This window comes from Daktulosphaira vitifoliae, unplaced genomic scaffold, assembly GCF_025091365.1.
Source record: "Daktulosphaira vitifoliae isolate Bord-2020 unplaced genomic scaffold, ASM2509136v1 Scaffold_3, whole genome shotgun sequence".
NCBI lineage: Eukaryota > Metazoa > Arthropoda > Insecta > Hemiptera > Phylloxeridae > Daktulosphaira > Daktulosphaira vitifoliae.
The window spans coordinates 19,895,400-19,912,895 of NW_026099574.1; the positions used below are offsets into that span (position 1 = coordinate 19,895,400).

The window sequence follows — 17,496 nt, forward strand, 5'->3', positions numbered from 1 at the left end:
CATGAGTTCAATAAGATTATTTATAAGATTAACATTTCCGCCTTACGACTATCATTATTGGGAATACTGTAAAGATCACTAAGTAATTTCTAAGTAAGTTATTGTTTGTATTTATTAAAATATTATAAAATACTAAAGAGTAAGCTTGCTTAAGGTATTGTTACTTTATAGGTTATGAGATAAATATTTTTTTTATGATGATTAACTATTTATTATTTATTATTTCTATGGCAAAAAATGTTGTTATATTTTCGTGACCATTTTGGCAGAAGAAAAATTAGGATAAATTACATTTTATAGGTAAATATAATTTATAAATCACTTTTATATTTAGAATTTAATATAATTGTACTAATTACTTATGTAAAAGCCTTAAGTCTTTGAATTAAACTTTTACGAATCCACCCCCATAAACTCTAATTCATAATGGGCTTATCTTATTAAAATCCATCTGAGTCTCTAACACATTTACTTTACACATAATAAGTAATTAGATACTCATCATTACTTAGAATAATAATAACATGTCATTGAGAATATCTATTCCAAAAATAAAAAACAACTATTAGTGGTTAAAAATGTTTGAATAACTCTTTGTTAAATTTTATTTTATTAAGAGTATACTTAAATTAATTTTAATACCTAAGTGGTGTTTTTTTTATTAATAAATAAATTATGTTTTTAAAATTTTTCATACACTAATCAAAAGTAGTATTAAATATAAATAAAACCCTTTTAAATACTAAGATATCACGTTTTTACTAGTCCCGAACCTTGTGTAAAATTTAATTAATTAAACATATTTTTTTATTTACTTAAAAACAAATTTATTATTTTCTTTGATTAATACTTATTTGTAGGAATAAAATGTATAATTTTATCTTTATCAGCCGTACTTGTCTCAGTAAATCAAACATAAAACTTTAAATTAAACTTAAGAAAAATTTGTAATTTTATTACATATTAATAATATATAAATATATTCATATTCAAATAAGTAATGATCGAATACTTAAATTTAAATGTAATTGAATATAAATTTGTATAATTATAGAAATTTAAAAAATTATATTGTATAATAATAAAAAATTAGCCCACAAAATAATTTTTTTTTGCAATTTATTAGAATTTAATTAAAATAATTTGCTATTACGTTAAATCAGTATCAAATAAATTTATTGAAATGTTTTCATATTCCTACATTTGATATCTTACACAAACACACACATATATATATATATCTTTTGGGATCACAAGTTCTAAATTAATATTCTAATTAAAAATTTTAACATCATAATAGTTACGGTAACAGTAAAATCATTCTTTTATGGTTAATTTGTATATTTTATTTCAACATTCAATTGATTTGTGAATAATTAAATTACAAACAACTTAAACTTTTTGTAGATGAATATAACGTTCTACTTTTTGATTCGCAGTTTTTATCGTCAAATTTAGAGTTTCACTCTAATGGCGAAACGAAACTTAGATAGACTTGGCGTGTATCTAAGACCTCGGAAATATATGAAAGGCATTGAGTACATTAAAAAAATGGATTTGTGTTTTACCAAGAGGGATGGATCTGGTTTTTTAACATATATGGTTAAGTACGTTCGGGCTATTTGTAAAGATGAAGTAGCAAAGTATCGCGCTATGAAGATAATTGAAAAATACTATGGAACATCGTAATAATTATGTATAAGTTACTCTATACAATATAAATAGTTTAAAATTATGTATTTTGTTAAACACCAATTGTAAACCGTAATATAATCACAATGGAACATTTAACTATAATTACTGGCGTAAAAAAAAGAAGACTAGCTAATGAGCCTACAACTTTCGTACAGGCAGTCATAAATAGTTCAGACTTTTAAATTATTTCTATTATTGAAACCTATTTCTTTTTTCTATTATACTAAAAAATAAAAACTTTATGATAATCGAATATAATATAATATAATTTACAAAACATACATAAACTAATATTTTTATATCATTTTAACACAATATTATTTGTCATAAGGAATGACCATAAAAATTTGATATTTTAATCAAGATAAAAAATATTTCAACTGTTAAATTTTTTTTATAAAAATACAAAAATAATGAAATCTTCTACTTCTTTAATCTTACGCAAATAACTTAAATCAAATTTATTTAAGATACTTCGATAAAATATTTATTTATCTGAGTGAAAATTTTAAACATGAGTTCTATCACAAGTATTAATATTTTTTTATCAATAATTTTAAATTTGGTCTTTAAAAAGTTAAGTAAATATTATAGTTAATATTATTTTATAGATACACTTGATAAAATGTCTAAAAAAATGGAACAATTTTGAAATACGAAAACTAAAGGTATACACTACAATATTTTTAGGAAAACTAAGTTATCTTTCATTTTATATGTATTAAAAGACGAAAATGATTAACTACTCTAAGTAAAAACGTACAATGTAATAAACTGCCAACTGTCATATAAAAATTAAAAACAATTTATGGTAACAAAAGTTTTTATTTTTATTTGAAGCAATAACAAAATTAGTAATAAATAAGATAAAATTTGAGCAGTTGAACAGTATAATTTAAATGAATAATGCACGAAAGTTTTTGATTTTATTATTTAATAATAAATTACAATGCTAACCATTGTGCAAGTAAGAAAATTATGTATACAAATGATCAAATAAATTATTATCATAAAACAATTGAGTAAATTTTAAAAAATCTAATTTACTCATTACAAGTTAAATTTTTGTACAAACATTACATACATCAATTGACCAATTTGTTTTTAAATTATCGATAAAATAATTATTATAATTAAGTACTTAATTTTTGTACAAACCGACTTATTATTTAACTATAAACATAAAGTGTACCCATATTATGTAATATATTGTCATATTGACAATGAACATACATAAGTTATATTGGGAAACTCCGTATCAATTATAAACGATTATATGTTTTTAGAAAAATAATTAATTATAATAATATATAAATAACATTACAAAAAAAAATTACAACTACACATGATAAAGTTATAATTATCAATTAACTAAATCTAGTATAAATATATTTTCTTTTGCAATTTCAACGTTTTAATTTCAGTACTGGTCATTTTATTTAAAATAAATTAAAAATATAATAAATAATGATAAAAAAACTCGATTTTTTTTTTTTATTCTTTCTTGTTTATTCAAGTCTTGTTCGCATATAATTGATTATTTACGTAAAAATGATGTATAATCAATTATTCGACGAATTACGACCTTTTAATGAGTGTTCTTTTCCATCAGTGATTCCATTGGATACGAACGTTCAATGTTGCGATTTATTGGCTTCTTTATACCGTTGAGTTCGTCTTGAATTTCTTGTAAAGATTTGTTTTTGGTTTCTGGGACCAAGAACCAAACAAATAAGGTTCCCAGTAAACAAAAACCGGCGAATATCCAAAACGTGATACCATAATCGAACCAGTCTATAAGATTTCTATAAATCTTAACGACTAAGAATTCCAAGAGCGATGCAATTACACACACAATACCCAACGCTAATCCTTTGACGTCGGGACTGAAAAGTTCTCCCATCATGACACCAGGGATTGGGCCAAAACCAAGCGAGAATGTAACTATGTATAAACTCAGAGTCAACAATGGAATAAACGTGTAACTAGACACATTTACTCCATGTTGTCGTAGCCAGAAGTAATATCCTAGACATCCCAAACAAACAGCCATGACAGAGTCAGATATTAAAAGTAATACACGACGACCCGCTTTGTCTACTAATAATGCTGAAGCAAAAGTAAAAATTACCTATTAAAAAAAAAAAAAATCGCATAAATAAAATATGAAACATAATTAGTACACTAACATATAAATAATAATTATATGTTATTTACTTGGAGTACTCCAATGATAATAGTACAAGTAGCTTCTCCAATTTCACCACCGCCATCATGGAAAATGGATTGGGCATAAAAGATGAATGAATTAATACCCGAAAATGATAAGAAACTAAGCAACCCCATAACAGCGATAGTGGCTCGTATTGTGGCTTTGGATGATAATAAGTCTTTAAATGTTGCGCTACGTGATTGTTCCTCCTCGTATTGTTTTTGCAATTCATCTAACTCTCCTTCGATATCATAATCGTAACCACGTAATAATATCAGAGAGCGTTCGGCATCTTTTCTTCTACCCTTTCGCAATAAATAAGTGGGCGTTTCTGGTGATAGCAAAAGTACTAACAAAAACATTAGCACTGGAATTATTGCACACAAAATTGTTAACAATTCATAATTGACAAAAGGTCCAATTGCGTAAACGTATAAAATGCCCAATGTTACTGCGACTTGGATGTAAGATCCGAGTTCACCTGAAAATAAATATTATATCTCCTATAATCAAAATTGATGATCAAATCATTTTATTTAGCTAAGACTTATAACTATCAATTCAATGATGTTTAATAAAATTATATATATTTTACTAGTATGTAGATGATAAATTAATGCTGTTACTTAAATTTTAAGAAAATTATAGTAAATAAATTTCTGCAAGAATACTAATTAATAATATTTTTATAATTTAGAACAGCATTACAATTTTATTTAGAGCAATACATTTTTGATTTTTTCAGTCGCAAAAGGGCATTTTGCTTTTCCTTGACGAATTAACTTACAAGTAAAAAGGAAAAAATAAATATTTTGGTTATATGACCTTTTGCACCTAGACGACTTTACTTAAGTCAATATAATAATAAGCGCTTATATTTTGGTAATGTTTAGGTTTGATAGAGGGAATAGATGGTGTAAGTTATTTATTCTTTAACTGATAAACTTTTTACGGTGAAAATAAATTGCCTCGATGTCAACTGAAAATAGACCTTGTAAAAACTATAAAATAAAATTGGTAATCGCTTTTTTATATCTCATTAATTTGAAAAATACAACTTATGATGTATCCAACATATGAAATTTATATACAAGTTTTCTGTTTAAAAACGTCAACAAACTTTATTACTATAAAAAAAAATTTGCCAGGTACCTAAAAAAATTAAATATTTTATAATTTAAGTTTATTATATGTATACTTGACTTTATTTGTCCTTAATGGTTTGCATGCGTACGTATACATAATATAATTATTGGACGACAAAATTTTATTAAACGTGTTATTATACATAGGATATCCACATTAAGATTCATTTACTAATTCCACAAGTTATTTATCTAATAAGAATTTGAAACATGTTTTATGGTTACTTTAAGCTAGATTACTTTTGAAATTACAATTAGTTAATAACAATTACATAATTAAACGATTTATTAGTATTAGTATATTAAGATATGATTTCATAAAACATCGGAAAGTTCTTGAAAATATAAAGAACTTACAAAGGAAATATATTATTTTATTATTATTATTACTATCTAATATTCCTATAAATTATAGGAATATTATTCTGTTCATTAAGCTAATGGATGGACAGATAGTTATCCTTTTTTTACAGAGTACACATTGATTAAGATAAATGATGTCTGAAAATAACATGCGTACAATTTGACTTTTTTTTTTATTATATCAATATTTATATATAAATATTAAAAAAAACAGTACTGTCGAGATCCGACTAAAGGAGGTCTACTGCAACAGTCATCAGTATAGATTAAAATCTAATAGTGATTAACTTCAATATCATAAAATGCTTCAATGGCAATGTACACATTGAAATTAAAAAAAAAAAAAATCGTGAAGGAGATTTACTAACCTTAACTCCCTTTTTTAATGACTTTGAAAACAAAATATTATATTAAAAAAAAACTCCCTAAAAATATTTTTGTAAAATAATTCTGATAACTTCTCTGAATTTTGTGATTTTTACGTAAAAGTCGCACTTTTATCTTTGACAAAAGTTAACAAATAGAAGACAAGTCTAGAGGTTAATTTCTTCTCAAAATGAATGTATATATTTCATTAACTTAATTTAAAGTACATTTAAAAGGTGATAGGTATAGTGGAAATTTTTTAAAAATTAAAAAAGAATAATGTTATTGATATGTACAAATTTCTTTATAACCCCCCTTTTTGAGTAAGTAAATTTTAAATCAGTATTTATATAAGAAAGAATATTTTTAATATTATTTATTATCATTTGTTATGTCATCGAGCAAAATCGGTCCAGTAAGAGCAGAGAAGAAAAAAAAATCGCATAATGGGACGCGGCATAGTTGGAAATTACAAGTTGGACAAGATATAACGGTGATTGTTATCGTAAAAAACTACTCCATGCAAATCTCCTATATTTATTGTTGAAGTAGTATATTTTAAAACCATAAAACTAATAGAAATAAATATCGTCACAACGTTTTCTTTATATTAATAATAAAGTACGTTTAAAAATCTTTAATTTGGAACAGGTTTTGGTTTTTTCAGACAAAAATAACTTAAAAATTGGAACAAGCAACTATTATATGGCACACTATGTTCTAATTTATACGAAAATAATTATTTGACTATATTTTGTGATTAAGAAGGCGGTAATCGAAGATTTTTACGTAAACCGTAAATACATGTTTTAGTTCATACAAATAAATACTTACCTCTTATAGAACTTTCGGCAATCTCGCCGATGTACATGGGCACAGTTGCCGTGACTCCGCCAATAACGGCACCAGCTATCAGTCTAGCTATGCATAGTTCAATAACGGATTGAGCGAAATATATTATTATCCAACTGATGATAAAAGGTATGGCCAGTGCTGCGATAGTAGGACGTCTTCCAAAAATATCAGCACCCTTGCCGGCTGGTATAGATCCAATAACAGCTCCAATAGCGATCAACGAACTCATCCATGATCCTTCTTCGTCGGACATTGCGAAACGTGGATGATTTTCTGGTTTAAACATCACTAATATTGGCGAAGACCATCCTAATACAGTACCCACCGCGAATGGGCCAAGAGTTGCTGGAAAAAATGGATTATTAAATCTAACGCTCTAATATAAGATGAATCGTTACTCTTAAAACATTTTGTAAAATTAATACTTTCTCAGCTTCGCATCAAAACTAATATTAATGATATTTTTATTTTGCTAAAATTAGGATCGATCAGAATGCATAAAAGTTTGTACACGATGAAGATATGTATTGACATTTAAGTATTAATTTAAACGTTCGTTTCTGTATAATTATACAATCATAAATCTACCTTTTTTACAACTTATTAACGAATGGAGTTAACTTTTGGTTTGAAATTGTAATTTTTCGTATTTAATCTTACAACTGTATTGTTGATGTCAAGAAATTCATTGTTATGTGTTAAAATTTGATTGTTAACGAAATATTTGTTTTATCGTAATAAAAATGTGTACCAGTGATTTTTACTTAATGTAACAAATTCAATAAAACAAGACGATACTTCAACTTGTGGTGTAGCTCGGTGAACTCATTGTCTATTCACGCATTCAAATTTTAACGTCATTATACAACTACGGCAATCATAAAATAAATATAAGATAAAATACTTAATATACAACAAAATATGAGTACAAATTCTCAAATGTAGGACAGTATTGATAAGTTCACTTGTTCCTTAAGTTTTTATAACCCAGAATAAAGTACTTAAGTTTAATTTAAGATTATAGGATATTATCACTATTTCTATACAAATATATATTTAATTAATTTTTAATCAAGCAAATGGTTCATAGGTTGGGTTAATAAGAACTGCAATTTTATAGGATCGACTATTGATAGTAATTATTATAGCGTACATTATTTTATTTCAACTAAGAAAACTGAAATGAATTATCACCAAAGTTCTTGACATGGTTAAGCATATTTAAGATTCAACAAAAAATGCATAAGTAACATTAACTTTATAAAAAATATTACTCAACTATGATTTGATCTAACTTTTTTGTTTACATGGTTAAGCATTACTTGCCCAAGGTGTTGGGTGTTTTTTTCCAAGGAAAATACATTTTTCATATTTTTCCTGTCAATTCTTTCATCAATACTTCTACGAATAAATATTACACATCAAATTATATCATCGTGTACTATGCATTGTTTTCAAATGAGCCATTTAATAAAGAGAAAAAAACTCAACATTTTACATAAAAATGTAATAATAATTCTAAATGTATTCAATCAAATAATAAATACAATTGATTTGAAAAAGGCACAAATATTGTCAAATAAAAACCTGATGAGCAATAAATCAACTGAAATTTTATTTATCTATCCGACAGTTATATAAACATTATGTTATAACAGCGTTATCGATTTTTAATGAAGGATTAAACAATGCTTGTACATATTTCCATTTAAAAATTTAAATGATACCGACACTGAATGGAAATGAACACTATATATTTGTAAAAGCAAACACGCGGCCGTCCAAGGCTTCACATACGCTCAGACCGCTAAATCTTAAAAACAAAATTCGAAGGTCATTTCAAAGCCACCTTCAGAAAAAGGTTTCATTTAATTTTTTTTTACTCCAATTGACTTCTTCTCCATGAATGACGCATTGTTCCGAGTATGCAAAACTGCTGCAATAATCACTATTACAAATGTTAGATAACTGAAACTTAAGTTCACTATAGTTATCTCCCGTTGTAACATTAAGGAGTTTTTACAAAATGTGATAAACGTTGTTCGGATTTTTATTCGTGTACAAATATAGCCATATTCGTGCATTATGGTAGAAATTTCACATTGTATTATATTTCAGGAATAATTCACGTTAAACCATTTTTTAGTTCGATAGTATAGAACATTCTACAAAAACGTTGAGATCAATCAGATTTTACCTTCTAATTTTCACTAGTCACGTGGAGCTAATAAATATTTCGATTAATAAAATATTATTTTTTGTTCTCATAATACTATTGATACACATAAGTTATAATACAATGCAAGTTCAAAAACTTTGTACATTTTAACGATAAGCTAAAGCGAAATTACTTCAATCTTTTAAACGGTCTAATAAACAAATTAATAATTAATGTTTCCAATGCTGATTTCTTCACTTAAAGAAATATTTTCCTAATGTATAATGGCAATCTCTAATGACGCTACCGATGTGTCCCGTGACAGACACGTGTTCGCTTTTATAACGAAAATAAAGATGTTAAAATTAACATGGCGAGTCAGTTTAAAAATACCAGAGCTAAACGTGCAATATGGTGTTAACGTACAAAATTAAATAGGGTATTTAAAAATTTGTATAAAAAATGGTATAAACCATATGTATTAAAATCGAGTACTTACTGGCCAATGAAGCAGCGTACTGACGAAGCTTTTTACCTTCTGCCCGGGTATGTTTGGGTCCTTGAACGGACAGCATACTGCTGAACACCGACAAATCCATGGTGGTTTTTTGTTTTTTTCAAGCACACGCGAAAAATGAATAAATGGTTGATAATGGTGAAATAAATGAAAAATTATTATGTTCGTCGCCTAGTTGCAAATAACGCAACGAGCTTACGGCGATAATTCCAGTAAAAAACCACGTTTAAACGCAAATATCGGTCGCGATGACCAACTGCATTAACGAACGGGTAGCGGCTGTTAAAAAAAAATATTTGTAAAAAAAATCATGAGCGACCATAGGAACATGTCATATTGAAAATAGAATAAAAAATTCCCTACGAATCGGGAGCACAATGTGAACGCAATGTGTGCCGCAGACGCAGCTGTTAAACACCGACTCATTTGATAATATAAATGATATTATGGCCGTTGTTACCGCCAAAGCCAGTCAGTGTTTCGCCTAGTGCGCGCTCCTGTGGTGTTTACATTATCCATATTCATCTTGCGTACAACTCAAAACTGAATAACGTGTAAGCCCCTCTTACAATGGTAATTTATTTACATTTGGGATTTTGCTTTTGTGATACACTCATTTATTTTCTCATGTGATAACTTAAATTTTCTAATGAAAAATTCTGTTTTAGTAGAAAATAATTTACTGGGTTTTAATTATCTATGCACCTTCGAATAAATGTTAGATTGAATACTTTTAAATTCAAACTTAAATATATTCAATTTTTAATCGTTTATTAGAAAAATAATATAAACAAATTAATAGAAAATTTTCACAAAAAATGTGAGAGGTACACTTAGAGACGGACTGGCTTTTGTTACAGCATATTGAACCAGTTATTTCTTGGGTCGGTAAACAGCGACGCGGGTCGAATTTTTTTCTAACGCAGTGGGCCAAATACCGTTAATTACCTGGATGTTTTAGTAAAAATAGTAAATATTTCGGAAACTTTTAAGTTTTTATAAAAAACTTATTTATTTTGATTGTTATACGTTATTAAATATAATCATAAAATTCCAGAGACAGCAAAATTCAATTTTTTAACTTAGACTGAGAGTTTTTTTTACAAAACACTACATTAATGACCTATAATCAAGATATAATCTGTAGTTTATCAGTAATAATACAATTTTCTTATCAATACAAAGTTCACAGATGAATTCTCAATTAGTAATTTTTTTCTTCAACAATGTCCTCACTAATAAATTTCACCTTCTACAAAAATCACGTGATGTAGTAATGTGACTGTGACTACTAATACATTAGGAAGTGTACAATATAATGTTGGAAAGCTCACCGATTTATTGTATTTGTAAACAGGAAGTATGGTGAAGGATAAAAAAAAATTAAAGAAGGAGGCTAAACTGGCACAAATAAAAACGTTGTGTAATAAGATTATCCAAAAACCGTAAATAAAAAACAAAAGATTCATTCCGAAAAATAATTTTTCAAGCTGATTTATATGATCATTTTTGCGAATAAAATTAAATGGCAACTAATTTTTCTTATTCAACGTTGGTTTATGTAAACCATATTAAGTAAAATGATATTACATCAAGTTATTTAAACTAATAAATTATCGTTAAATACTCGACAGATGTGTATAAGTAAAGCATTGTACTTATTATGTAAAACCCACTGGATCATCTAATAGCTATTATAAAACTTTGCTTTGTACGTAAATGCATTTATGATAATGTAAATTCATTAAACGGGAAAAATATTTTATTGTGGCTAAGTGATAAACAAAATGTTATATTTTTCTAAATTTCAACGTTTCCAACCGTTGTGTTATACAATAATTTCAATTTTATGACTTTTAAGTACTAGTATGAGATTAAATTATCATTTCATTTAACTGCATGAGCTAATATATTATAAAATTTTGTAGTTGTTACTATTTGATAGGCGTAAAAGTTAATAAACTAATATATATTTTTGGTGCTAATTCGTTTTAAGAAAATACACGGCATCAAACACTCAAAAGATACAATCTATTTTTAATGTGAATACCTAACTTTAAAGAAATTATCTTTCATGCTTAAAATGTTTGAGTCCATTTTTGAAATGCTTACTAATATATAATTCTCTCGAACTACCTGGAATAAGAGATATGATATGTGTGTTAGCTACAAGTAAAAACAGACGTTTTAATACTTTAATAATTTTTTATATAAAAACAGTTTTAAACATTATAACTAAATTGTAATATCCTACGTTAAATTAATAAAATTCATATATTTATTACATTGCAACTTATTTCAGTAAGACTTAACGTCTAATATACTTATTCAAATTTATAACATATATGTCTACATAAATATATCTTAACAAACAATTAAAATATTTTAAAATAATTTATTATGATATAATTGTTACTTACCAATATTAAAATTAGATATTCTAATAATTATATTTTACACTAGTTTGTTATATAATAACAAATTTAACAGTATAACTTATTATATTGAGCATAATGTACATTATATTTAATACCTATTAAACTTTTCAAAAGAATATCATATAGAATACACCGCATTTTAAAAAAGTAATTATTGAAGAATAATACATGAATTTTTTTGGAAAATAAATATTACAAATATGTATAATGAGAAAATTTATTCAAAAATTTGAAAATAATTATTAAAATTAAAACAACTATTAAATATTTTACATTTAACAATGAAAAATAGATAAAAATCAAACATAAAAATTATAACGTAAAGAACGTAAATTAATAATATTATCATTGTAGTATGAAGTTAAGGCAAACTAGACAATTTTTAATTAATTTAGAAAAATTATTGTTTTTTGTAGCTAACAATATTTTATTTGTTTACATAAATTAAAAAATTCATAAATATCTATATGACAAAATAATTTTTATCTGTTCTACTGGGTAACTTTTTGTAAAAAATTTAAACTTAATTACATGTAAAATGTATAAATTGACTTAAATTTACAAACATTACATTGGCTAAAAGCCAAGCACCATTAATTAAAACTTTTACGCCCTAAAATAGAATAATTTTTGTACAATTTATAATTAGAACAATTATTATTACTGTCATATGAGCTTTAACTTAACCAAGTACATTCATTATTCGTAAATAAATTAAAAAAAGAATAACTTGTTATACTTAACTAGTCATGGAATGCAAAATATAAAAAAAAATTTGTGAAAAAATAGAAATTCTATAAAAATAAATCTATATATACATAGTTTTTATGTAAAAATTTCAGTGGAATATTTCATTAATTTTAATAAAAAATAATAATAATAAATTAAGTTTTTAAATCAAATAAATACATTTATCTATATACATGTTAACCTTTTTTCTTGTTCTTAAACCGTGGGTTAAAAAATACATGAGACCACCTTATTGTCAATGATAAAACAAATGTCGTTTTATTATACAATGCTAGCGTTCTTTCCAGTAAATGATTCCATTGGATATGAATGGTTACGATGTTTTGGCTTTTTTATACCGTTAAGCTCGTTTTGGATTTCCTGTAAAGTTTTATTTTTGGTTTCGGGTACTAAGAACCATACGAATAGGGTTCCCAACACACAAAAACCGGCGAAAATCCAAAAAGTAATTCCATAATCGAACCAGTCTAAAAGATTTCTATAAATCTTAACCACAACAAACTCCAAGAGTGATGCAATTACACACACAATACCTAATGCTAAACCTTTTACATCAGGACTGAAAAGCTCACCCATCATGACACCAGGAATAGGGCCAAAACCCAATGAAAAAGTACTTATATACAAACCCAAACTGATTAATGGCACTAAGGTAAAAGCAATTACGTCTACGTCATGTTCTTTAAGCCAGAAAAAGAAACCAAGGCATCCTAGACAAACGGCCATTACAGAGTCAGATATTAACAGTAAGATACGACGGCCAGTTTTGTCTACTAGCAACGCAGACGCAAATGTAAATACTACCTGCAAGTAAAAAATATAGATTTGAATATCATTTTATTTAAATATTTGTCGGTCTGTTAAAATAATTTGAATGTTGATTACTTACTTGAAGTAATCCAATAATTATGGTACTCAATTCTGGAGATATAGAACTATTCGTACGTTTGAAGATCGATTCAGAATAGAAGATGAGAACGTTAATACCCGAGAAAGATAAGAAACTGAGCAAGCCCATGACGGCAATTGATGCCCGTACTGTGGCTCTTGATGATATCAAGTCTTTTAATTTGCTACTTCGTTTTTGATCTTCATCAAGTTGTTGTTGCAATTCTTCTATTTCTCCAGTAATGTCATACTCAGGTCCTCGCAATAGTAATAAAGAATGTTCGGCTTCTTTCCTTCTTCCATTCCTCAACAGATATGTAGGTGTTTCAGGAGCGAGTAAAAGTACCAAAATAAACATAATTACTGGTATAATGCCACATAAAATTGATAACTCTTCGTAGGTTACAAATGGCCCAATACAGTAAACATACAAAATACCCAATGTCACTTTGACTTGAATATAAGAACCAAGTTCGCCTAAAAGTATTATTATAATAATCACATTAATAGTATCTACACGTTTTTTAAGTAATACAGATAATATGATTTTAAGAAATTATTTCAATAAATAAGTTATACATGTACAATTTTTCAATAAATTTGAAAAAAAAAATGCTATGATATTCTGTTTAAAATAAAAAACGGTAGCACAGTGGGGTCGCGGCATAGTAGAGACATTGCATAGTAGGGTCCAGTATAGATTTAATCTGACAGTGATTAAAATCACTATCATAAGAAACGCTTCGATGCAAATCTGTAGATAGTGTTTAATTTTAAAAAATTGATGGATAATTGCAAAAGCAACATCAACTTCTATTAAAATAAAATACAAAACCCATAATTATCATACAAAAATAGTATATTTTTCAATATGGTAGCCATTTGCGNATTTTTGGTTTCGGGTACTAAGAACCATACGAATAGGGTTCCCAACACACAAAAACCGGCGAAAATCCAAAAAGTAATTCCATAATCGAACCAGTCTAAAAGATTTCTATAAATCTTAACCACAACAAACTCCAAGAGTGATGCAATTACACACACAATACCTAATGCTAAACCTTTTACATCAGGACTGAAAAGCTCACCCATCATGACACCAGGAATAGGGCCAAAACCCAATGAAAAAGTACTTATATACAAACCCAAACTGATTAATGGCACTAAGGTAAAAGCAATTACGTCTACGTCATGTTCTTTAAGCCAGAAAAAGAAACCAAGGCATCCTAGACAAACGGCCATTACAGAGTCAGATATTAACAGTAAGATACGACGGCCAGTTTTGTCTACTAGCAACGCAGACGCAAATGTAAATACTACCTGCAAGTAAAAAATATAGATTTGAATATCATTTTATTTAAATATTTGTCGGTCTGTTAAAATAATTTGAATGTTGATTACTTACTTGAAGTAATCCAATAATTATGGTACTCAATTCTGGAGATATAGAACTATTCGTACGTTTGAAGATCGATTCAGAATAGAAGATGAGAACGTTAATACCCGAGAAAGATAAGAAACTGAGCAAGCCCATGACGGCAATTGATGCCCGTACTGTGGCTCTTGATGATATCAAGTCTTTTAATTTGCTACTTCGTTTTTGATCTTCATCAAGTTGTTGTTGCAATTCTTCTATTTCTCCAGTAATGTCATACTCAGGTCCTCGCAATAGTAATAAAGAATGTTCGGCTTCTTTCCTTCTTCCATTCCTCAACAGATATGTAGGTGTTTCAGGAGCGAGTAAAAGTACCAAAATAAACATAATTACTGGTATAATGCCACATAAAATTGATAACTCTTCGTAGGTTACAAATGGCCCAATACAGTAAACATACAAAATACCCAATGTCACTTTGACTTGAATATAAGAACCAAGTTCGCCTAAAAGTATTATTATAATAATCACATTAATAGTATCTACACGTTTTTTAAGTAATACAGATAATATGATTTTAAGAAATTATTTCAATAAATAAGTTATACATGTACAATTTTTCAATAAATTTGAAAAAAAAAATGCTATGAAATTCTGTTTAAAATAAAAAAATGACTATAATTAGTACACATTTCATTGTATTCATTGCGTAGGAAATATAACCTATTTATCAATTTAAAATTTTTACGTTAACTATAATTATGTTTTTTAGTTCATACAAATAAATACTTACCTCTTATAGAACTTTCAGCGATCTCTCCGATGTACATGGGCACAGTTGCTGTGACTCCGCCAATAACGGCACCAGCTATCAGTCTAGCTATGTATAGTTCCATAACAGTAGTGGCAAAATATATCATTGTCCAGCTGATGATGAAAGGTATGGCTAAAGCAGCAATAGTTGGTCGTCTGCCGAATATATCAGCACTCTTCCCGGCCGGTATAGATCCAATAATGGCACCAATAGCGATCAACGAACCTACCCAGGAGCCTTCTTCTGTAGTAATAGTGAATTTTGGAGAATTTTCTGATTCTAAAATTGGTAATACTGGTGATGTCCAAGCCAATACGGTGCCCACCGCAAAGGGACCGATGGTAGCTAAAAACAAATTAAATTAAACAATTAGTTCAAGTTATAAGATAATTTTTAAACAAATCATATTTTATTGTTTTTATATGAGTTTATCTTATTATTGTACACTAGATGTTCACAATAGATGTCACAAAGTCAACAACCTCAAAATAATGCAGAAACTTTTAAATAAATCAGGCTATAATTATTTAGGCTAAACTTCTTAATGAGTAACCCAGCACATTCATAATAAACATAATCTTAACTTGTAATTAATATAATTTTTAATGTATTCGCGTATAAACATCACCATTAAGTCAAACCATAGTATAATGGCGTTACCATACAGTGTATCTTTTAATATTAAATTTAACGGTATTAGATGGCTCATTAGGTCACATTTAAATTTGTACGAAACGGAAGGAATAAGAAAAAGAGTAGGGTTTTCATTAAATGTAATTACATTAGCCAAGGACCTTCCAATAACACCAGTCAAAATTCATTACCTCTGCTAATGTAGAATGAGTAAGTTTTCCCTAAGGCAGGTGGTGTGTTCGTTGATTTTCTGCAACGTCAACAAAATATAAAACATTTTTTATAATCTGGCATCAGTCTTTGATATAATTACAAGTTAAAAGACGTCATCTATAAAACGAGTTTTGATTTAGATAACATTATTGTTAAAACAACACTAAAGCACTACAACACTATTATAGTTCAAATTGAAATTGACAGCTGAATTTTTAGATGAGAATTTTTAGTCTGACATTGAGTGACGGAGTAAAACAGGCATGATAAAGCATATGTCTGGTTCCATAATATTAATACTACAAAATGGTATCGATAGTGTACTGTCCAATCATTATAACTATTCTTATAGTCAAGATCAGTTTCTTCTGTCAATTTTTCTTTATAATAACCAACAAAAATTATATTGTACCACATATTTATGTCAATTAATGGTTTTTATTGGTAAAATATTTTAAATATTCCATATCAGAGTTTTGATTAAAAGAAAATTCTAAAGGTTAAATGGAATAACTTGAAATTTTTAAAAAAAATATATTAGAAGTTTTTTAATAAACTTTCCATTAAAACATAATCTTCATATATTGATGATAAACAGTTGTGTGCTTCATTTAGACGGATAATTATCTCTAGTCCGAAGTTAATCTTATCAGTGCAAGTTATATGCCAACAATTAGTAGTAGAATAAGTGCAATAATAGTGAGTTTCATAATCTTTAGCCAAAGTATTACTTTACAATACCATTTTTATACTTTATAAGCGGTTTACTGATAATAGGCATATTAGACTAATATATCTAATATTTCAACAGGTTTTTAAAAATAAATTTTTCGATTTAAATTATTTTCTATTTGAATTGTTTGGTAATAAATCTAAAAATTTTGAAAATTAGCGATTTCTAAATTTGTAATTTTTTTGGATATTTCCCCCATTTGCAGGGAACGAGGGAATTTTTTTCAATTTTTAAGGGTAATGTCTTCAACTAGATACGATTTGTGATCTTTTGACGTATTTTTGAAAGAAATCGGTCCAGTGAGAGCTGAGAAAAAGTGGCAACAGACATAAAAAAAAAAA

General features: G+C 27.1%; 1 protein-coding gene across 1 annotated transcript in view; it reads right to left on the minus strand.

Moving 5' to 3' along the window:
* Positions 1 to 2,599: 2,599 nt before the first annotated feature.
* Positions 2,600 to 17,496, minus strand: part of LOC126902078 (uncharacterized) — a 63,781-nt gene continuing 48,884 nt past the window's right edge. The window contains exons 5-12 of the mRNA XM_050679099.1: positions 15,556 to 15,921; positions 14,793 to 15,268; positions 12,767 to 13,303; positions 12,312 to 12,362; positions 9,294 to 9,411; positions 6,616 to 6,981; positions 3,913 to 4,388; positions 2,600 to 3,826 (exon numbers count right to left, since the gene is read on the minus strand). Of these exons, the coding sequence (XP_050535056.1) occupies positions 3,284 to 3,826; positions 3,913 to 4,388; positions 6,616 to 6,981; positions 9,294 to 9,411; positions 12,312 to 12,362; positions 12,767 to 13,303; positions 14,793 to 15,268; positions 15,556 to 15,921 (2,933 nt within the window). The 3' untranslated portion in view covers positions 2,600 to 3,283. The remainder of the gene's footprint in view (positions 3,827 to 3,912; positions 4,389 to 6,615; positions 6,982 to 9,293; positions 9,412 to 12,311; positions 12,363 to 12,766; positions 13,304 to 14,792; positions 15,269 to 15,555; positions 15,922 to 17,496) is intronic.